Here is a 23,241-nt window from a genome sequence, read left to right as displayed (position 1 = left end):
CCCGATGCTACGGCCGGTTCAGTCCTGCTTGGAGGCGGCCTTGCTGCCTTGGCGACGAGATCCTCCTGACTTGCCGCATCCTCTGTAGGCCTCCTGCGACGAGAAGCGGGCCGCCTGGCGGTATGTCGAGGAGCCGCTGCTGGATCCCTTGGAGGCATCCTGTCTGCCTCCGGCGTTCCGAAAGGGCGGCAACACTCCCAAGGCCCGAGCCGTCTCCGTATTGGTCTTGATGGCCTAAAGTGACTCATCCACTGTTTTTCCAAACAGGTTGTTCCCGTCGAAGGGCACTCTGGTTTGCACATCCTTGCGCAAATCAGTTGCCTTGAGACATCCCCGCCGTCAAAAGGCAAACACTGTTGCCCAACTGGCGGAATCTGGTGTCAGCGATATCCGTGGCCACCGTTATGGCGTGGTCCGACACCACCTCACCTTCCTCTAGGATCTCCAGGGCCTCCGACCTCTTGTCGTCCCGTAGGTAGTCCAGCAGGGGAGCGATCTTGTACCACAACTCCCTGTCGTAGCGGGCCACAATCGCTAGGGCATTGGTCGCCTTAATTGTCGTCGGCGCATACGAGATGACTCGTCGTCCCATGGCGTCCAGCTTCTTTCCCTCGCCGTCAGGTGGGGAGGTCGAATTTGAGGATGATGCCCCCCGCCGCCTTCTCCTTGGCCGCTGCCGAGACGACCGAATCCGGGGTCGGCTGTGCCCTAAGGCACAAAGGGGCGGAATCAGGGACCCGGTACTTCTTCTCGTACCGATCCCTCTTGGCAGGCGTCGTGGACGGGTTCTTCAGGAGAGCAAGTCCCTCCTCCCAGATATCGTCAATCAATGGTACCGTTAAGACTGTCTTCCACTTGGTCTCGCGCCGCTGATAGAGGAAACCTTCCTTCTTCTCTTCCTCAGGGCAGAGCTGAAAAGGCTCGGGTGCCCTGGCAATCATGGCGTGGAAGGAGCCAATTTCGTCGGGCGGGGAGGAACGAGGGGGTTGGTGATGGAAGGCCCATCCCGTCGTCACCACGTCGTCATCGGTCCCCATCATGGCCGTATCCGTTCCCGTGTCATCCCTAGGATCAGGGAAAGGAGATGAAGGTTGAGCAGGCCGCGAGGGCTGAAAAGACAGGGGGATGAACTCTCCTCTGCTTGTTTGGAGGGCTTCCCGACGGGCCTGGTTCTGCTGGGTCGTCCGTTGGGGTGAGGGGCAATCTTGTCCTTATCTCTGTGGCCACCGAGTTGTCCTGAGGCTCGAGCACTGGTTGCGACGGGCGCAATGGTTGCTCCTCCTCTACGGGAGCCTTGTCGCGGTGCCACCGTCGTTCTCTTCGTCCATCTCCTCGGGGTTCCTCCCGTGGAATCGGACCTCCTCGAACCTCTTGTTGAGGCCTTTCACGACTTCAACCAGCTCCTCCTCAGAGGCTATATCTGTGTCCGTAATGGCCACCGCCCCCCCATCTTTTTCCACCGGGGTCTTATCGATGGGCTGAAAAGAGGATTCCCTCTGTGGTGGCAGGGAAACTCTGGGCCCCGAGGTCGCCTCCACTGGCGTAGCCTCCACAGGCTTCAACAGGGCCGCCACGACTCCCTCGATAGAGGCCTTTGCCGGGTGAATCAAGGCCTTCACCACCTTGGGTGCGCTTGAGGCCTTCACCTTGGGGGGAGGGTCACCGCCTCGCTCCCGCTCGGCTGTCTTCGAGATCGACAGGGGCTTCTCCAGAAGCTTAACCGGGTTCTCAGATTTTCTCTTCCCCGAGCCAGAGCGTTGGCTCGTGGTTGATGTCGTCGGTAAATTCGCACCCTGCCTGACAGCCAAGGAGCCCGACCCTTCGGCGCTCTCGGTGCCCGCGGACTCGCGGTGCTTTGCCTTCTGTTGGGCCCCCGTCGCCAGAGCGCCCTCAAAAGACTTAGAAGACCGCTCGGACCTCCTCTTCTTCTCACCTGCTGGGCTCTTTCCTTCCAGCCAGCTGGCGAGGCGGATACGCCGATCATTCACGGTCCGTTCCGACATGTTCCTGCAAAACGCACAGTCCTTCTCCACGTGCGTTTTGTCTGCATGAAGGCAGTAGAGACATCTCGAATGCTCATCCTCCTTGAAAACATTCTAATCCGCATCCAGGGCAGTTTCTGAACTGCTTGGATCCGGGTGTCGAGCTTCCCTTGTCCTGGGCCATGTCCACGAGGTAGGCCTCAGATCTTCTGGAATCCTCCAAGAAGCGTAGCTCGCCGAAACTTCACCCTTGAGTGGTGTAGAAAATTCCGAAACAGGTCCCCGTTGATCGGAAGTAGAAACGGTGGAGCTTGAGGCTCAATTGAGTGAAAAAATGAGATTGAACTCTTTGAAAAATTGCAAAACCAGCAAAAGCTCGAGAACTAAAGCACGAGAACTCCCAACACTTGAACGTGCAGTAAAAATCTGAGTATGGCTGCCAGCGGCGGGGCTTAGGGAGAGGGCAGTCATTGGCTGGGGGCAGTATGATCCAGAGACCAGTGATTGGTTACTACTAAGAAAGACAGATCAGAAACGAAACTGACACTGATTTTTTCTTTACCGAGGATTCCCAGCCTGACGACGGGGAATATTCATGAGCATGTGAATCCATGCCAGACCCCATGCAGGAGAAGTTGTGGAAATTTGGGCTTGGTTTCGATGTATTTCTTTAATTCAGGGGTCTGTATTCTGTGGCTCTCCAGATGTTTGGAACTATGACTCCCATGACCCATTGACTATGCTAGCTACAGCTGCTCATAGTACAAAACAGATGGCGAGACTATGATTGCAGACTCCAGCTTTGACCAATGCACAAGGTTTATTCCAAGCACTTTGAGTAAAAAAAAAATCCATTTAGACCTGAGGCAATCTATGAATAGATTAATAACTAGACAAGCATCATTTGGGTATCTTTGTCATAGGTGTCAATTTGTTTACATAATCAGCAGAGGTTTTAAGCATATATTAAAAAGTGGGGGGAGCGAAGGGCCTAGGGTGAAGAGAATAAAACTGTGGAAAATTAAATACCATCCTGTTGAGGGAAATTGGACAAACCAATGCTGGAAGTTATGCATGCTCAAATATCATGTGAGAGGACTATTGGCCAAGATAAGATTGAGGGCAAATTGGCAATACAACAATTTCATATACTTGGAAGCAGGATTCTCTGAAACACATGTGATGAAGATGCAAACATAAAATCACATACCTGCTTTGTGTTCTGAAGACTTGGGATTAACGGAGGACTGCAGCACACCGGTCTCCAATGCGACAGCACCATTAAGCTGAAACGTAAGGGAATAGGGAAGCATCAGACACTACTACCAAAATAAGTTATTAGGTACATGTTACTTACTGTGCAGATTCTTGTACAGCCTAAAAACCTTCAAACCAAAGTTAAGGAAAGCCCAGGGTGCATACACAACTCAGCCCATGCTGCACACCTTCCTCGTAGCTAGACAGAGGAATGGAAGAAGTTGTGCTGCCTGAAGGAAGAGGAGATTAGGACCAGGAGAAACCTTTATTTACTATACTCTCCAGTCCCTGTCCCATAGATTCCAATGATTATCTGTGAAAAGGGTGTTGGAAGATAGCCCTTAACATGCAAATGGAACAAAACGGGTTCTTCATCATTGCCTAATCAAAATGCACTAAAGCTTGAGGGTCACAAGGGGTCAATGTATAATGGTGTATGGTGTGGCCCACATTGTTGCCTTTCAGAGGATGACCAGTGGCACACAGCATTAGAACACCAGTTTCCACCAATGCTGATGGCATGGAAGTGTAATGTCACTAACGGAGCAGCAGTCAAGAATGCAGGCAATCAAAAGCAAGCAATGGCAATGTTAGCTTTTGCAAAGGCAGAAAAAACCCTGCAAGTCACATTGCCACTCTATTGGTGCTCTTCCGCCAGTTAGAGTGCACAGAATGGGAACTATCAGCTGATATAATACCGCATTATAAGATTTCCTTTAGCCGCTTCATCCAGCACCTTTCATTCACCACTGGCTCCACTTTTTTTTTATTCTGATCAAACCAGAACATGCTCATTCTTTTTAGAAAAGGGACCTTTTTCATGAAAAAAAGAGGACTCCAAAACAGGAGAACTTGCTGCATAGAAGTGCACTACCTTAAATTACATACATTGTCTTGTTTTCAAAGGCAGATTTTTTTCGTTCATCTTGGAGAAACACAATCAGGGGCATGTTTGTTGGTTTCTAAATGACATTTTTTTGCTGCATGCCAAGGGTGCTAGTGGGGCTCATAAGCACAGCATCACCAAAGCCCTCTCTCTAAGCCACTGCTGGGCTGTCACAAGCAGTGGGTATTAATACCTATAAATAAAATACGGAACAAAGTGTGCAACTCCTTTGTGCGCTGTAGAGAAACCTTCAGTGCTCTCCACACGCCAGTGTTGAGATGGAATTTCAAGATCAACCTCTGGGAGGATTTTGGGAGGCCACCCTATCACGTTGAATAGGGAGAGACAGATTTTAGCCAAACCCAATCAGGGTAAGGAAGCTCAGCAGTAAGGCTTAGTGGGAGGACGGCTGTGAAAGTAGTCTAGGACTACAAAGAGGCCAAACAGAACAATAATTCAAGTTAGACAGGTAAGTACTAAAATATACAGCGATTTATTAGGCCTTCAAAATGACAAAGCAAGTAAAACTTCTAGTCAAAAATGGTCACACATTTACTGTTATACAGATAGGACATGCATTACTTACCGTAATAGCATTTCTGATGATTGCATCTGTTTAGATTCACTGTACATATAGTCCGACATCTAGTGGTAACCGCAGCGTATTGCATCTAGTCTTTCGAGGATCGAAAGGGGATGTCAACATTGGCATGCCTGTAACACTAACCCTAGCGTGACGTGTATTGTACCCAAAATTCCTCACGCATCGAGGTCCCGTCAATTGTATTTTTTCTGCCATGAGGGAGTCTTATGGCGTGAGTGAGTACAGAAAGAGAAAAGTAGTAAGATGTCTATGTTCCTTCCATCCGAACGGGGAGGATGGGTGGGACCAGTGTGACTCAAGCAGATACAATCATCAGAAGAACAAGTTACTTTCTCACCTGGTAACGTTCTTTCGATGGGATGTTCCGACAACGTATTCCACATCTATGACAGGTAATCACCACAGCTGTGCCGCTTCGGAAAGTTTTCGGCATCTGCGCCCTGCGTCGATGATGTCGATAAGCCCCTTCGAGGACCTCTTTCGACAGGTGACGTCACCTGATGTTATATGTACGACGCACAACGCCCGTAGCCTCAGTTGTAGTTTTTCCCCAGAACGTGTGGCACCAATGGTCTGCCAGAATGACTACAGAAAACCTTGCAGAAACGTAAGCTGCAATCTCATAAGAAATTTTGTAGAGGGGCAGGCTGGGAGGGTACGAAGTGGAATATGTCGTCGGAACATCCCATCGAAAGAACGTTACCAGGTAAGAAAGTAAATTGTTCTTCGTGGGGATTTGTTCCTCCAACGTATTCCACATCTATGACAGACTCCCAAAGCAGTACCAATGTATGGAGGTGGGAAAAGAATTTAGAAATTTAGAATGCCCAATAAAATTGCAGAATAGAGGACCGCCTTACCAAAGGCTAAGTCTTGTCCATGGAGTAATGTTTTATAAAAGTATGGACAGAGGCCCATGTGGCTGCTTCACAAATGTTGCAAATGCGAACACCCCTCTACAGAGCAGTGGAGGTAGCCACACCCCTAGTAGAAAGGGCCCTCAAGCCTACTGGAGGGTCCTTACCTGCCAGACGGTAGCATTCCGAGATGGTCAAGATAATCCATCTGGACAAAGTCTGCTTAGTAATAGCTTAACCCAAACGCCTTTCAGCGTATCCTACAAAAAGCTGATCGTCCACTCTGACCCAGGACTTGCATGAGATGTAGAAGCTTAACGCTCTTATAGGATCCAACCTATGGAGCCTCTCCTCTTCCTTACATGGATGCGGAGGAGGATAGAACACTGGAAGAATGACCTTCTGGCTTAAATGAAATTCCGACACAACCTTCGGAAGAAAAGAAGGACGAACCCTAAGGACAACCCTGTCCTTATGGAACAGCGTGAAGGATGGCTTGGGGGATAGTGCCTGAAAATCACTCACTCTGTGAGCGCAACTAACCGCAACTAAAAATACAGTTTAAGGTCAACAGTCTCAAAGGACAAGAATGTAAAGGCTCAAACGGAGCTTCCATTAGGATTTTTAGAACCAGGTTCAAATCCCAATCGGGTACCTGGAGAGGTGACGATGGGAACACATTAGTGAGCCCTTTCAGAAACTGAGAAATCAAAAGGAATCTTAAAATAAGAACACTCCTCAGACGAGCGCTTAAATATGGACAGCGCCGCCAGGTAACCTTAAATGGTACCCACCCACTTGCAGGCCCTTGTGGGCTAATGAAAGCAAAAAAGACAGAACCACAGGAATGGCACATGAGAAAGGATCCACATTCTTAACCTTGCAACAGTCGCAGAACTTTCTCCAACGGCAACAGTACAGAGACTTTGTTGCGGGCCTTCTGGCCGAAAGCAACACCTACATCACGTCCTCAGGGAGGTCCCAATCCTTATACCTCAACCTTTCAGAAGCCAAGAATGAAGGTTGAGGGACTTGACCTCTGGATGGAGAACCTGACCCCCCTCCTGTGAGAGAAGATCGTCTCGGTAGGGAAGACGGCGTGGAAGGCAGATGGACATGTCAAGCAGGTCCGGGTACCATGTTCTCCTGGGCTATACCGGAGCAGTGAGGATCATTCGGGAACTGAACCTCCGTAACCTCCACAGCACTTGCGGAATGACGGGGACTGGAGGAAACGCATACAGCAGTGGAAGGACCACTCCACTACGAACGCGTCCCCTAAGGCTCTTCTTGGAGGAAAATCCCGCAAGCAGAATCTTTCGCACTTCCGGTTGACACTGGTGGCAAAGAGATCCACTTGTGGGGTCCCCCAAAGGGCGAAGATCTCCAGGAGAATCTGCTGAGCCAGCTCTCACTCGTGAGAGACCGTGCTCTGCCTGCTCAGAGCGTCAGCCGCCACGTTTTTGTCTCCGGCCAGATGAACTGCCGAGATTGAAATTTCCTGCTGGATGGCCCAGAACCAGAGCTGCATAGCCTCTCTGCACAGAGGGAGAGATCCTGCCCCCCTTTTTGTTGAGGTAGTGCATGGCCACTGTATTATGCGTCAGAATCAGGACTTTCTTTCCCTGCACAGCCGGCAGAACAGCCTTCAGGGCTAGCCTGACGGCCCTCAGCTCCAACAGATTGATATGGAGTCTGGACTCCGATGGAGACCAACGACCGCCGACTGTCAACTCGTTGGCATAAGCTCCCCATCCCGTGAGGGATGCGTCCGTCACTATCGTCACCTCTGGCCAGGGTAGCCAAAATGGAGCCCCTTTCATCAGATTGCCTTCGATGGCCCACCACAGAAGATCCTGGGCGACCGAGGGCGGCACCTGAACTGGATCCGACATCCTGCCAGAGGCCTGCGACCACTGCATCTTGAGAGCCCACTGCAAAGATCTCATCCGCAGCCCAATGCAGGATGCTATGAGGCCGAGCAACCTCAAGAACTCGAACTCCGAGAGACTCTGGGAACGTTGAAACTTGTCCACTATCTGCAGAATGTGATGAGCCCTCACCTGGGGAGGCGAACACTGCCCCAGATATGTGTCGAGCACTGCTCCGATGTACTGGAGCCACTGGGTAGGTGTCAAGTGGGACTTCTTTGAGTTGAGGGAGAAGCCGAGCTTGTGAAGGGAGTGGCAGGTGACTGACAGATGATCCAGGACTTGCTCTGGAGACCGCACCATGATCAACCAATCGTCCAGGTAGGGGTAGACGTGAATCCACCCTTTCCTGAGATACGCTACCACCACCACCACCACGAGCTTGGTGAAGACCCTCGGGTGGAGGTCAATCCGAACGGCAGGACCCGAAACTGAAAATGCGAGTCGCCAACCGCGAACCTCAGGTACTTCTTGTGCTTGGGATGAAAGTAAGCATCCTTGAGGTCGAGAGACACCAACCAGTCGTGAAGTTGAAGGGCCTGGAGGACTTGAGAAGGAGTAACCATCTTGAACTTGTCCTTCCTGAGGAGCTTGTTCAAACCACGCAAGTCCATGATGGGTCTCAATCCCCCGTCTTTTTTCGGGATCAAAAAATATGGGGAATACCATCCCTTGTTCCTCTTCGCTACAGGCACCAGTTCAATGGCGCCTTTCTCCAACAGGGATTCGATTTCCTGCGCAAGGAGCGGATCCAGACTCTTCAAAGAGAGATTCCCTGGTGGATTGTCGTGAGGCCTCTGCCGGAAAGGAAGACAGTAGCCGTGGGCTATGATCTCCAGAACCCACACATCTGAAGTAATGGCACGCCATTCTACAAGATGCTGCGCCAGCCTTCCCCCAACCGGCGAATAATGGGACATGGCCTCATGACTGAGCTGAAGCAGCTGAGGCAGTGCCTGAGGGCAAAGAGGCAACTGCCTGAGCGGCTTTGGCACCTTGAGTACCTTGTTTTCCACCTTTGGTATTGCTACGTTGGCCCATTTAACTGGCCGCTCCCCTCGATCAACCAAAAGACGAGTAGTATCGAAAGGAACCTCCCCCCTCCATTGCTGTCCCCTAGGACGAAAAGGCGAAGGTTCGCGGACTGCAGCGCTCAACGACTTTGCTGCAGCTTTGGAGGTCTGCAACCTCTCAAGGCTCTTGTCAGCCTTGCTGCCAAAAAGATGTACACATTCAAAGCGCATGTTGAGAAGCTGGGCTTGTACGTCAGGAGCAAACCCCCGACTTCCGCAACCACACAAATCTGCGCATCACGGTGCTCGCCGCCATGGACCAGCTGACACAGTCTGCCATGTCCAGACCCGACTGAATGGATTCACACATGGCATCCTTGCCATCCTGAACGAGGGCAAGACAACCATCCCATTCCTCCCCTTCGGGAATATGTTGAGCCGCCAAAGAGAAAATTCCACAGAGAGTGAGTGAAACGTGCTAAGGCACACACAGAGTTGGCTGCCTGTAAAGCCATACCCCCTGAAGAAAACACTTTCTTCGCCCAGCCATCAAAACGTTTATCGTCCCTATCAGGAGGGATGGTAGGGTACGACGCCTGCTTTGCCGGGGTCATAGCCGCCTGCACAACCAAACTTTCTGGAGTGGGGTGTGTCGTCAAGTAGAAGGGGTCACTACTGGCTGGATGCTCTTCTCTGTAAAGCCATATGAAATGGCAGCACTGGGTCAGTGGGTGGACCTTGGTCAAGGATATCCGTCAGGTCATCCTGCAGAAAATCCACTGGTGGCGCAGACCACCCCAAGTACTCTGTCACCCTCGACATGAGACACCGGTATGAAGACTCGGCTTGCGTGCCAGGCTCAGACCTACCAAACTCAACCTCTGGAGAGATGTCCAGACCACTGGTGCAGGTCTCCCAACTGGCTATCACCAGACAAGAGTTTGTCAGGAACCTCATCAGGAATCAAACCTTCATCCACCTCAGAGATGTAATCCAGAGGCTGGAATAAATTCCTGGATGAAGGCACAGACAAAAGGTTCAAATACATGCCCCACTGACTTCTTCAGGGCCTTCCTCGGAGTTTCCACTTATGCACGGAGTACCTCCGGTAAAGCCCCCACAAAACGCGTTGAGGGCTTCGACGGAATCGGCGTCGACATCGAGCGTGGCGCCGACAGCTTCGACACAGGCCTCGAGGGCGGTGCCCCGAGCGTGTCCTTTGACGGCCTCGGCGCCGATGTCTTCCTCTGAGGCGGAGCCTCGAGAGAGACCCTCGACTGACATGGCGCCGACATCTTCTTAGAAGACCTCACAGGCTCCGATGATCTCGATGGCGTAGAGGACCGGGACCTGGAACGGGCATGTCTAGAGCGATCGACCTTGTCCGATCGGGACCTCAACGGCTCCCGATGATTGCGCCGACCGCCTGAGCCCGAAGGCATGCGAGCGGCGGCCCTAGCGTGTTCCTTACCGGCTTCTATCGAAGGCGCGGAAGGAACAGAGCCCTGCCATTCAAAAATCGGCATCATCTCCTTGCGAAATGTGTCCCATTCCGCCGGAGATGAGGGCGGAGTCCTCGGACGAGGATGGGGAAGGTGACCGGTGACGCCGCTTCGGCGAGTGCCTAGAAGAGGCAGAGGAATGGCGGGAACCACTCCAGGACCGAGACCCCCTGGACTTACGCCGACGCGGAGTGTCGCCCCTCGAATCGTCGGTCGAAAGCCCAGCAGATTTTAACTTTCAGGGTTTGGAAACCCTACCTACAGATAACTACTTCTTCCGCTCCCGCAAGGTCTTCGAAGTCAAAGACTGGCAATCGTCACAGTCATCGGTGGCGTGGTCCTCGCTGAGGCACCAGAGGCAGACGTCATGCGGGTCCATAAGTGACATCTTGGAACCGCAGTCCCGACACTTCTTGAAGCCCGACCGCGGGGTAGAAGAAGGTGAAGACATGATTTTTCACAAAAACCAAGAACGAAGAACCGATTAAAACAGGAGAAGAACCGGGGTACGCCGAGATTCCGGAGCGAACACATTCACGCAAAAAACGGAACTGAGGCTACGGGCGTCGTGCGCCCTACATTTAACATCAGGTGACGTCAGCCGTCAAAGGAGGTCCTCGATGGGGCGTATCGACATCATCGGCGCAGGACGCAGGCACCGCAAATTTTCCAATGCAGCACAGTTGTGGTGATTACCTGTCAGATGTGGAATACATCGGAACAACAAATCCCCTTGATTTGCAGGTCTTCTGATGCTTGTGAATCTGCTTAAAATCACATGCTGTGCATAGACTAGTGAGCAGTACCCGAAGTTGGTGGTGGGATGTAAGAAAGAACGGTCGTGAAAAGATGTCTTAGTACTGCTTGCCCCACCTGAGAATCAGACCGAGAGTATAGGCAATAGTGTTTTGTAAAGGTGTACACAGAACTCCAGGTTGCCTCTTTGCAAATGGACTCGAGAGGAATATTTACAATGAATGCTATGGAAGCCCCAGTGGCTTCAGTTGAGTGTGCTATAGGCTTAAAGGGCGGATCTCTCTTGGCAAGAGTGTAGCAGAGTGTGATGCAATTGATAATCTACCTTGAGATGGCTGATTTAGAGACAGGATCCCCTTCTCTACCAGCCACCACTGAAACGAAAAACTGGTTTGTTTTCTTTAGTGGTTTAGTTCTTTTCAGTTAGTACATGACTGCCCTGCACACATCCAGTGTGTGTAGGCTTCTTTCCGCCACGTTAGTGAGATTCTAGAAGAATATGGGTAGTTCTATTGACCGGTTCACATGGAACTTAGAAATAAGCCTGTAGCTCACTGACTCTCCTTATTGTAGTGACTGCCACTAGGAAGGCGGTCTTGTAAGTGAGTGCTTTGAGGCTTGCCTTGTGCATAAGTTCAAAGGGAGACCAAATAAGTCTGGTTAATAACACATTTAGGTTCCATCCGGCGGCCGGGGTAGAAATAGGGGATGAATTCTTTTAACTCCTTCCATGAAAGCTTTAATTACTGGGATCTTCCATCACAACACTTTCCATTGGGACGTGGTATAGGCTTAGAGTGCAGCTAAGTGAACCTTCAGGGAATTAAAAACTAGACCCGAGTCTAGTAGATGAGTCAGGTATAATACAATAGGAGTAGCAGAGCAGTCAATGGGATTGATGCTCTTGGAATTGCACCTGATGATGAAGCGTTTCCATTCATTGGAGTAGCAATGTCTGGGTTTAGGCTTTCTTACTTTTCTAAGTATATCCATGCATCTCTGAGGAAGTTGGAGATGCCCGAACTCTATTTACCTCATGAGCCAGGTCACCAAGTAGAGAGTCTGCAGGCATGGATGAAGTGTTTCCCCCTTGTCTCGAAATACCATGTTGTATGGGCAAGGTAGTTTCATATGAGAGGAGAGAGAGACATCTCCATCAGATGGGAGAACCAGGGTTGGCGGGCCCACATCGTGGCCACCAATATCATGGTGACTGGTTCCTGGAGCATCTTGTGCACAATCTTGTTGAGTGGGGGAGTTGGGGGGCTGGGGGAAGCGTAAACAAATTTCCATGACCATGTTATCTAGAGACCGTTCCCCTTGGATCGGTTCGGAGGGTACCTGGAGGCAAAATATGGGCATTGTGAGTTCTTCAGAGATGCAAACAAGCCAGTCTCTGGGAAGCCCCATCTGCAAAAACGTTGGAGACTATGTACTTGTGTAGTCTCCATTCGTAATCTAAGGGCAGTGGGAAGTCTCTGCTGAGCACGTCTGCCAGAAGATCGAGTTCCCCTGGAATGTGTTGAGACAATAGGAACATCCTGTGTTTGAGAGCCCATTTCCAAATGTTCTGGGACAGTTTGGATAGCCATGGAGAGTGAGTGCCCCCTTGCTTGTTCAAGTAGTACATGGCTTTGGTGCTGTCCGTGAGGATCAGTACTGTCATTCCCTGCAACTGTGTCTGAGTCTGAAATGGAAGCTTTGGACAGGGCCTTTCCATGGTTCACAGGACTAAAGTTCACAAAAAGTTGAGAAGTTTTCCAGAAATACTTTGTGCGGGCCACGTAAAACTTCAGCGCTCGAGCTACATCTAGCGAGTGCAAAGTCCCTTCAGCCGGCGACAAAGGCATCGGAAAAAACACAGGTAACACCATGGACTCATTTAGATGAAAGCCTGACGGCACCTTGGGTATGAAGGAGGGGTGCATCTCATGGAAAGTCAAGTAAGGTGGTTTACAGAAGAGGGCCTGGATCTCCCCCACTCGTCATGGAGAGGTGACGGCCATGAGAAAAGCTGTTTCCCATGACAAAAAAGGGAGTGGTGCAGAATGCATAGGCTCAAATGGAGATACCATGAGCCTAGTAAGCAGCACATTGAGCTCCCATGCCGGGGCCGCAGCCTTCAACGGAGGGGAAGAAGCGGAATAGTCCTTTGAGGAATTCCTTGACCAATCGGTGCGACCACAAGATAGCCGCCAGATGAACAATGCTGGAGGCGTGGACCAATCCTGATTTGGCCAACGACAGAAAATATGGAAGTAACTGAGGAGCCTTGACCCTCAGGGGTCGATCATCTGGTAAGGACACCAAATAGCAAATATCTTCCTTTTGAGTCCATAGCATTTCAAAGTAGATGATGCTCTAGCCTTGGCAAGAACTTCCTTGCAGTCCGCCGGGAGATTGTAGCCACCAAATTCTAGCACTGCAGGAGCTAGGCCTTCAGGTTTAGAGACCCTGGATCGTGGTAAAGAATGGTGCCTCCTTCCTGGGTGAGAAGATCCATGACCACTGGCAGCTTGACTGGTGGTGCCGCTGACATGCAGAGAAGGTCTCGTTACCAGATCTGCCTCGGCCACGCCAGTGTGTCGAGGATCATCCAGCACCAACGCGGTTTGAGTAGATTGATGACTCGAAGTAACAACAGCAACAGAGGGCATACAGAAAGAGGCCTTCCCAAGGGAAGGAGAATGCATCCCCCATGCTCTCCTGCTGGGGAAACCTGCTGGCAAACCTCCGGCATTTGGTGTTCGTCACCGCCGCAAACAAGTCGATCTGGGGATTGCCCCATTTGACGAATAGGTTCTCCACTAGGTCCTGCCGAAGTACCCACTCATGGCAAGAGCGAAGCTCCCTGCTCAGGGAGTCAGCGACTGTGTTCTTTACTCCTGCTAGATGAAACTCTTTGGAGATCTCGCTGGGGATATGGTGCCCCCTGCTTCCTGATGTAAAACATTGTGGTGGTATTGTCAGTGAAGAACCGCACCACCTTGCCTTTGAGGGACGGCAGAATGCTTTGAGGGCCCAAAACACCGCCCGCCGCTCCAGCACGTTGATGTGCAATGTCTTTTCCTCTGGCAGCCACAGGCCTCTGGCGTGAAGACTTCCGGTGTGGGCTCCCCATCCCTCCAGGCAGGCGTCCGTCGTTACCGTCTCTGGATGCAGTGGGGTCTGGAAGTCCACCCTTCCGGTCAGATGAGAGCGCACACCCCACCATCTTATCGCCCGACGGAACCCCTCGTTGAGAGCGATCTTGTCCTGCAACCTTCCGGACACTTGGATCCAACAGTCGCTGAGGAACTCCTGCAGTGGCCGCATCCCTGGCCTGCAGAGTCAGATCAGGAAAATGCATGAAGACATCATGCCGAGCAGAGACTTGATAGCTCTCACTGTGGCGATCTTCAGAGCGAACAGCCGGTGCACCTTGCCGAGGATGGTCGCACCTCTCTCCTCCAACTGGCGACACCAGGCATGACACTGTGTTGAGCTGGGATCCCAGGAACAGCGCGTCCTGCGATGGAGTCAAGCAGGACTTTGCATAATTCACAGAGAACACCAGAACCATCAGTCGGCGGACGGTCCTCGCTGTGTGTTCCACGGCGATGCTCCTTGAGCTGGCCCGGATGAGCCAGTCGTCCAAGTAAGGGTCTGACGTGGATCTCTTGCAATCGTAGATGCGCCGCCACCGGCGCCCATCGCTTGAAGACCCTTGGCGACGACTTCAATCCGAAGGGATAGAGCCTTGCCCTGGTAATGCTTCCCTTGAGTGAAACGCAAAGACTTGCGGTGTCCCTTGTGAATTGGGATGTGGAAGTATGCATCCTCCAGGTCCAACGACGACAGAAAGTCCCCCTCTTCCATCTGTCCTAGCAGGTGCAGAAGAGTGATCATATGAAACTTCTGGGCCTTGATGTATTTGATCAGTTGGAAGTCGAGAATGGGCCTCCAACCCCCTGTCTTCTTTACCACAAGGAAGTACCTTGAGTACACTGCGTAGACCCGGAACCGCTTTGAGACAGGCTCCATCACCCCATTCTTTAGCATGGCCCACACCTACAGCAGCAGCTGAGGGACGTGGTTTTCCAGACGAGCCACCAGTGATATTTGTGGACACTTCCGTTGAAACTCCAGGGTCTGTCCGTTGGAGAGAGCGTCCAGCACCCAACGGTCGGTGGAGATGGTCTTCCACACGCTGACAAAGTTCACCAGCCGGCCTCCCAACGGGGTGCACGGGTGGGGGCCCGACGTCACGGCCAGGTCATTCCTGCTTGGATGTCGACAGGCCGCCTTGGGATCCTTCGTGATGACGTTGTCATCCTCCGAAAGCCCCCGTTGGTCTCATGAGCCGAGGAGCGGGAAGGTTGGCGGTACAAAGAGGAAGTTGTGCCGTAACCCTTGGCAGAACGGGGGAGACGTGCCTCCCGAGGCCCGAAAGGACAGCCATTGTTGCTGTAGCATGCCCAGAGCATGTGCCATCTGTGTCCGCCTTGATAGCCTGTAGAGACTCATCTACAGCCTTCCCGAACAGAATGTCTCCGTCAAAGGGCATGTCTAAAACCTTTGCCTTGACGTTCTGTCAAAAGTTGGCGGCCTTGAGCCAGCCACGATGACAAAGGCAAACGCTGTTGCTCATCTGGCGTAACCCCGCATCGGCGATGTCCGTGGCCACCGTGATTGCGTGGTCCGACACCACCTCGCCCTCTTGCAGAATTTCTAAATCCTCCAACCTCTTGTCGTCGGGGAGTAAGTCCATGATGGGAGCAATCCTGAACCACAGCTCCCGGTCGTAGCGTGCCACTATCGCGAGGGCATAGGTGGCCTTGATGGTTGTCGCCGCAGAGTAGATAACCTGTCGTCCCAAGGCATCTAACTTCTTCCCCTCGCTGTCAGGAGGGGTGGACGCTGCTGAGGAAGAAGCACCCGATGTCTTCTTCCCCACTGTCGAGACCACCAAGTTTGGTGACGGTTGAGCCCGCAAGCACTTGGACACAGAGTCCGGAACCCTGTACTTCTTCTCAAGGCGATCCCTCTTTGCCGGGGCTGTAGAACGGTTCTTCATTAGAGACGGGCCTTCGTCCCAAATGTCATCCAAGAGTGGGACCGAAAGGATGGTCTTCCTCTTCGCCTCGCGCCGCTGTTACAGGAAGTCCTCCTTCTCCTCCGGAGCAAGCTGGAAGAATTCCAAAGCTCTGGAGATCATCGCGCGAAACAAGCCCATCTCGTCCGGCTGGGAGGACCTGTGCGATCCTGTCATGATCACGGAAAAGGCCCCCAGAAGAATCCCCAAGAAAACCTGGTCCTCTGCTCATCTTTCATGGATAGTGCGCAGGCATTACAGTATTGAGGAAGGTAATGAAGTGGCCACTTCCTGTCTATCCAACATGACCGCCTAATTGTTCTGGTTAGTTACAGTGTGTGTCTAGGCTTTCTTCCTCATGCCCTATTTAAGCCCCTCCCCTCGTGAGCTCTGCGCTTCGCGTCATTCTGCTCTGCAGTTAACGCTTACTGTGGCTCCGTTTTTTGGTCATTGTTTCTCTTCAAGTAATAAACTCAATTTTCGCTATTCATAGCATTAGCTTTCACTGTATTGAAATTCCAGTAACAGCAACATTAGACATTTTCGCATCTGTCACCGAACCGTACTACGTCTCTGTCAGCCGCAGAATCGCAAGTACCTTTTGACATTTCTGTTATGCCTATGTGCTTTTCCATGGTACTGGTTGTAGTATATTCTGTGGTTCTAACATTATGTTTTTATGAGCATTGTCATATCGCGGTCAGCGCTCCATTCGCAATAAGAGACAATACGAAGTCTTCCGGGTGCATTCCTTCAGGTTTCCGCTCACTGAACATTCTCTCAGCAGTGCTGTTCATTCATTCCTGAACATCATTTGGTAACTAACACATCACCTCACTAGGTAGCGTTTTAGGGGGTGCGTGGAGAATTCATTTCACAGTTAACACGTTATCTATACGTCGCGTGTTATTATTTAGTGATGCTCATTTATAATAGTTGCGCAATCTAGGAATTGGTTCCTTTAGCAAGGTTCGGGTCTATATCTAGTAGCAGCATCTATCACAGAAAAAAGGGGCATAAAGGCCCATCCCTTCACATACTTACATTCCTTCCGTTCACCACATAGAGTGTGCCCACGTCCAGTTAGGCTCCTCCTTCCTGAGCTCTTAACTCTCTCCTGTGGGTCTGGTTCGAGTGTAGTCACCTTAGCCTTTTAAAAGACAGATCGAAGATAATCTTCAGTACTTACCAATTCCAAGTTCGATCCATTCAAGATTCTTCAGGACAAGCGCCCCTGCACAGAAGCAGGATGGAGAGCCCACCATAAAAGAACTGGAGGTGAAGAGAGTAGAAGAGTTCAATAAAATCCAAAGACTAAGGTAATCTTGTAATAATTCAAACAAGGTTTTTGAATCAGGTTAACTAAGAAATTCTGTATATCTATAGGAACATCACAGCAGTAGAAAGAATCCTGAGGGAACAGATACTTCGCTAGCAAAGAAAAATTCTTTAGGGAAGAGTTTCAAGTGGTGCTCCTGCAGAATTCAGGTAAGCGTTACACATCCCAAGGTCGTCGTCTGTGCCAGTCGACGCCGTGAATGTCCACAGAGAGGTCTCTAGGCGGCAGCTGAGGCAGAGGTGGAATAGAAAGCTGTGGTGCAGGCAGAGAGCTCAGGCCCTCTTCGCCCTGTGGCTCCCCGTCACCTTTCTCGACAGTATCCTCGTCGTAGGGCCTGATCCAGACGTCGTTCTCTTCCTGGATGGTCTGATGGTAGACGCGCTCCTCCTCCGAGGAGATATCCGTGCCCTAGAGGAACTCTGCGCCCCCCCCCCCATCTAAACGTCCAGGTGGGACTGTCTCGGGGAGATGACCGGCATCATCTTCTCTGGGGTCTTCTCTATGGGCTGGAAAGAAGACTCCCTCCTGGCCGGGAAGGACAATCTTGCTTTCGGGGGTGCGCCCTGCGGGCCCACCTCTGCGGCCTACGAGAGGGACGCCACCACCACCTCGATGGAAGGCGGGGCCTTTGTCGGATGTACCTGGGCCTTTACAGTCAGGACTGGTCCCTTGTCCTGCTTGGCCTTTTCCTTAGGGGGAGGATCAGACCCTCGGTCCCTCTTGGCCTTCTCCGGCAGGTTGGTCTTGGACATCTCCTTGGCCGTTTCCGGGAGCCACCTTGAGTTTTCCCGGATGGTCCGACTTCCTCTTGGATAACAATCCTGAGCGCTGACTGAAGTCGCTGGAGATGTTCTGACGCGCACTGGCCGCCGAGGAGCCCACCGCAACGGCGCTCCCGGTGGCAGTGGACTTGCGGTACTGAGCCTTTTGTTGGACACCCGCGGAAGGGGCAACCTCAAAGGACTTAGAAGACTGCTCAGCATTCCGGATCCAGGAGAATCATGCTCCTGGGACCCACCCAGTGCAGAGGTCTTGGCCTGTAGCCATTCCTTCAGCCGTCTACAACGATCCTTCATCGTGCGAGTCGAGAGCTTACAGCAAAACGCACCTCCTTGTGCATCGGATACAGGCAGTAAAGGCATTGGGAATGTTTATCGTCCATATAAACATTCCGCAGTCGGTACAAAGCTTGAAAAGAGGAGGATTTTTTCTTCTCGGCCGCCATTGACCCACGCGGTGTAGGCTTTTAAGAATCTTCTGGAAGCCTCCACAAAGAAACTCAACAAAATTCACCCTTGAGGGGCGTTGAAAAATCTGAAGATGGGTCCCTGTCAATCGCAAGGTCGATAGAGCACAGGTGCTTGATTGACCAAAAAATAAGAGTAAAACTATTCCATAAAGCGAAAAACGCAGAAAAAAGCTTGAGAGCTAAGCACGAGGACTCCCAACACTTGAATGTGCAGAAAAAAATCTGAAGATGGCTGCCAGAGGAGGGGCTTGGGTAGAGGGCAGTCATTGGCTGGGGAAGTATGACCCATAGCCCAGCGATTGGTTGTTAGGAGAAAGACAGTTCAGAAATGAAACTGAAACTGATTTTTTTCTTTACAGAGGATTCCCAGCCTGATGACGGGGACTATAAATGAGCATGTGAATCCATGCCAGACCCCATGCTGGAAAAACACATTTTTATCTGCGGGAATATGAATGGAACTAAGCCAAAAACAGCTTCAACCTTTTTTAATTACTTTTGAACTATTTAATTCATTCTCCCCAAAATGTACAGTGCCTGACCTTTTTGAGCTTACTAAGTAATCATCTTTCTGTGGCTTGTATCTGCTTAGAATCACGTGTTGTATGGGCCACCATCTAGTGGTTAGCGTAGAGTATTACAACTTGTTTTTCAGAATTCACGGACCCATGATCCTTCATGCGTCGACCTTCTCTGATTATTTTTTTCGGATATGATGAATGTACTGTGTGTGTAGCTAGATCTTCTATGGAGCCTGCAATCCCATGTGGGGGTGTTGGATTTAAGGGTCCCACTGAATAATCTGGCTAAGAGAAGGGTCTGGGTACACATAGAATGTGTGCAGCGCTGGAGAGATGCTGGGGTCAAAGTTGTTGGTGAGTGCGAGATCTTGTCAAATCTTTATTTTCCTTAACATTAGCACATAAAGGATGCAGGTGTGGTCCGGATCTTATCTAGGATGGTGGGGGTGCCTGTGAGTGTTGATTGGCTGAGAAGTGGTAGTTTGGAATCTTGAAAAAGATTCTAAACTCCCTTTCAGCCTAGATTTGACAAGTGAAGGTCACAGCTATCAGAGTTCCTACGAAAACCAAAGAAAAGCTTCAAGAAGATTCAACATCAAAGTTAACAGTGAAGGGTGAGTGAGCAGAGACAGAAAGAACACTTCAGAGGTTACCAGCTGGACTCAAATAAGTGCTGGAAAGGTTGTTGTATATAGTTGTTTTAAAAGAACTAAAGAAAGGGTAGTCCAGAAGTAAAGTGTTTTTTGAAGTAGTGACAGAACTTTTAAAGAAGATTTCACTGTAGGTTCACTGGGACTTAAAAGTAACCGGAACCTTTTCAGCAGCAAGAGGGTAAATCAAAAACTAACCATTAATACCGCGTGCGGCATAGTCTGAATCGATTAACTCTGAAAGACGTTCTCAGCATTGCGGTACTGGGAGGAAAGGTCCTGCGGACATTCCACTCGGTGCGTGTAGCCCTCTTGATGGCGTCGGATGCACGAGCAGCTTTTCGTTAGGGCAGTCAACGTGTAGAGTTTGAAAAAGGTGTGCGAGTCACAAGCAGCGCAGGAGGCGGCGGACAATTTTTCAGAGGTTTAGTGACGATCTGATGGATTTTGAAAAGTAAGCAATTTAGTTTAATAGGAAGCGAGCAGAGAGCAGCAGACCACAAACGTAAACAGGTGTTTAAACAGTTAGACACAAAACTAGAAGAAAAAAAGAATGCGCCTGAGAGAAAAGATTACAAAAGAATACCGAAGCTCAATGGGTTTATCTTTTGAAAAAGTAAGCAACAAGTTGCAGGAGCAGTGAATTTCAAGGGAGCCTTTCAGCTCTTTGCAAAGACAGTTACTGGAGAATATTAACATGTATTTAAAGCATACAGTGAGGACAGAGTTAGGAATAACAGTATTTATTATTGTATTTCAGTTCCATGTCAGCCGAGTCTTCAGGCACTATTCAAGTGCGCAGAGGGTAGCAAGCAGAGATCTGACGTTTTTTATTTTTTCCACTTCCCCATTGCCCCCACGGGTTACCCACTCTGCAATTGCAAATCAAAGATTGTAGAGGGGGCGAGTACAAGGGGTCTGGAGGATTCATCTTCTACTCCTGCATGAGGATGAGCTGGGACCTTACATGTGGGCTCATATGATTCTAAGTAAATACAAGTCACAAAGCTGATTACTTACTCAGTAATGTTTTTCTTCTGAGGCTTTGCATAGGATAGGTTAGCTAGAATTACCTAATAAAGGAGGTAGGTGAGCTGAAGGAACAGTAAAAAAAAAAAAAAGGCTTTAGGACTGCCTGTCCCACCTGGGAATCTGCTCTTGCCTGTGTGCACACACAATGGTGTGTGATTGTGTGCACTGAACCCCATGTTGTTGCCTTGCAAATTGCATCTAACAGTGCGTTTGTAATGAAAGCCAAAGTTGCACCAGTGCTACATGTAGTTTGTGCTTTAGGGGTGAAGGGAAAAGGTTTGTTTGCTAAAGTATAGCAAGGGTGTACATAATCCATCTTGCGATGGTGGCTTTGGTTACTGGACCATCTTCTCTTCCTGTTGCTACCGAAACAAAGAACGTTTTTTTTTTCCACAGTTCGTTGGTTCTACTAATGTAGACCATTACCGCTCTCCGAACATCGAGGAGCACCCTTTCTCGCCTATTTTTTTGCTTGAGAAAGAAGGCTGGCAACTCAATGGATTGGATTAAGGAAAGGGACACTAAGCATTGAAGGGACTGTATGCACTAGCTCAAAAGGAGGTCCTATTAATTTTTGGAAGACTATATTAAGATCCCCGGCCTGGAAGTGGGTACGTAACTTGTGGGTAAATTAGTTTTACGGTTTCCATAAGCGACTTGACTCCAGGCACTCTTCTTCCATGGCACTGCTGAGATGTGGTGTCTGCTGCCAAGCAGACGTTGAGAGTTGTAAACTAAGCCTTAGTCAAATAAATAAAGCAGGTAGCTAACATTAACTGCTGGTCAACAGTCAATAGAATAGATATGTTTCTTTGTACACCTAATGACAATCGCTTCCACATTTTAAAGTAGAAGTATCTAGTATTATGTTTTCTTGCCTCATGCTATATGTCTCCATGCATCAAGGGGGCAATTCCAAATTACCAAACCGTACCAGGTTGGAAGAGTGTAGGTGCATGGGAGTGTTATCTGAATCCCTATTGTGTTAGTAGGTCTCGGACTGGGTGGAGTTTGATCAATGACATCCAGGGTTGTGTGTTGCTGAAATAATTTGTGAACTACTTTTTAAAGTAATCAGTCAGAGGGAAAAGGTATGCAAATATCCCGGACCAGCTCACCCATAGCGCGCTGCCTGAGGATCCCTGTTGCGGAGTACTTGGATGAAAAGTTTGGGTATTTTGTGTACTTTGCACTGAAAGAGGTCTTTTGCAGGTTGACCCCCCCAAGCTGTAAACATCTGAGCGTATACTTAACTTGAGTTCCCATTAATGTTCTTACACCACAACTCTGCTACGGTTGTCTGCAAGGCTACTATGCTTTCTTGGCACATGTTGAGCCTGGATTAATATGTTAATTCTGATGCAATAGAGCCATATGTTCTGTGCTAGAAGAGACAGTGGGGCTCATTATGAGTATGGCAGTGCAGGAGAAAAGTAGTGGTAACTGAATTACTGTTACTTTCCCCGCTCTACCATACTATGAGTTTGGCTCTGGAGTGGGTGATTTACCTCCAACATCATGCTAGAGGTAAATCTTTCCACTTTCTGCTATAACAACTGAAACATCAGAATTCTGCCAAAATCACCCATGGAGTCCTATGGACTCCAAATTAATGGGGCTTAAGACTGCCGTCACCACTACTTGTAATCCAGCAGTAAATCCGACGGACCAAGTGGCAGCACCGGTAATTCCGTCAGGGGGTTTTCTGGCAGATTTACCACCAGAATACCGCCCAACTCATAATGAGGTACAGTGTTTTTAAATGTGTTGCACATTGCGTGTTGATGTAAAATTATGGCTGTGGTATTGTCTGTGTTGGTAAGCACACGGTTATCTGAAAGGAGTGTTTGGAAAGAGAATAAGGCCATCTTCACTGCCAGAAGTTCTATTCTAGCACATGTATGTGCAGTCACCTGTTGCTCTGTCCATTGACCTTGTGAGGCAAGGCCTCTACAATGCGCTCGCTAACCAGTTAGGATACAGCTGTTGTAATGGTAACAGCAGATTGGTGAAAGGCCTGCCTTTTAACATATTTGCCACTATCCACCACTGAAGCGCTTTTATCACCTTCAGCGACACCCCGCTAGATCGTCCCAACCGCCCGACTCCTGTGGCGATTGGCTTGCAAGCCATTGCCGTATTAGGCACACGTTGAGACATGCATGGGGAATGATGAAAATGCACGATGCCATCAACTCCAGCAACTTCTAAACATTTCTGACCGTAATCTGCTGACTGACTTCATAACAAGGGAATTGGGCTAATAAAGCTTATGCCCTTTCTCGAGAGAGTTAAGCTATTGCCTTTTTTTGCATCAAGAATTGCTCTTAGAAATGATTTGTTCTAGCTTGGTACAAAGCTTGATTTCTATTTGTTGATTGAAAAGTCAAGTCAGTGCAGGAGATCAACAAGCAGAAATCAAGCTTCGGGTCCCTCATCACCACACAGACTGCTCGGCTCTCCCGCTCAGCCCCTGTCCACCGGGGGGCAGGACTCTTCCCCCGCCCAGCGCTCGAGTGCAATCTGGCATCTTAAACACCTTGGCTGGGCTCTCTTTCCCTGGGTCTCCCACGAGTTCTGGGTTTTAC

General features: G+C 49.9%; 1 protein-coding gene across 4 annotated transcripts in view; it reads right to left on the bottom strand.

The window, feature by feature from the left end:
- The window catches only part of NSD1 (nuclear receptor binding SET domain protein 1), a 1,891,114-nt gene that overhangs the window by 989,985 nt on the left and 877,888 nt on the right, over positions 1-23,241 (bottom strand). For all 4 annotated transcript variants that reach the window (XM_069651497.1, XM_069651498.1, XM_069651496.1 and 1 more), the window contains exon 9: positions 3,193-3,268. In XM_069651497.1, coding sequence (XP_069507598.1) covers positions 3,193-3,268 — 76 coding nt within the window. The remainder of the gene's footprint in view (positions 1-3,192; positions 3,269-23,241) is intronic.

This window comes from Ambystoma mexicanum, chromosome 3p, assembly GCF_040938575.1.
Source record: "Ambystoma mexicanum isolate Mex_15411 chromosome 3p, UKY_AmexF1_1, whole genome shotgun sequence".
In the NCBI taxonomy this organism is placed as follows: domain Eukaryota; kingdom Metazoa; phylum Chordata; class Amphibia; order Caudata; family Ambystomatidae; genus Ambystoma; species Ambystoma mexicanum.
This window is presented reverse-complemented; position numbering and strand designations above follow the sequence as displayed.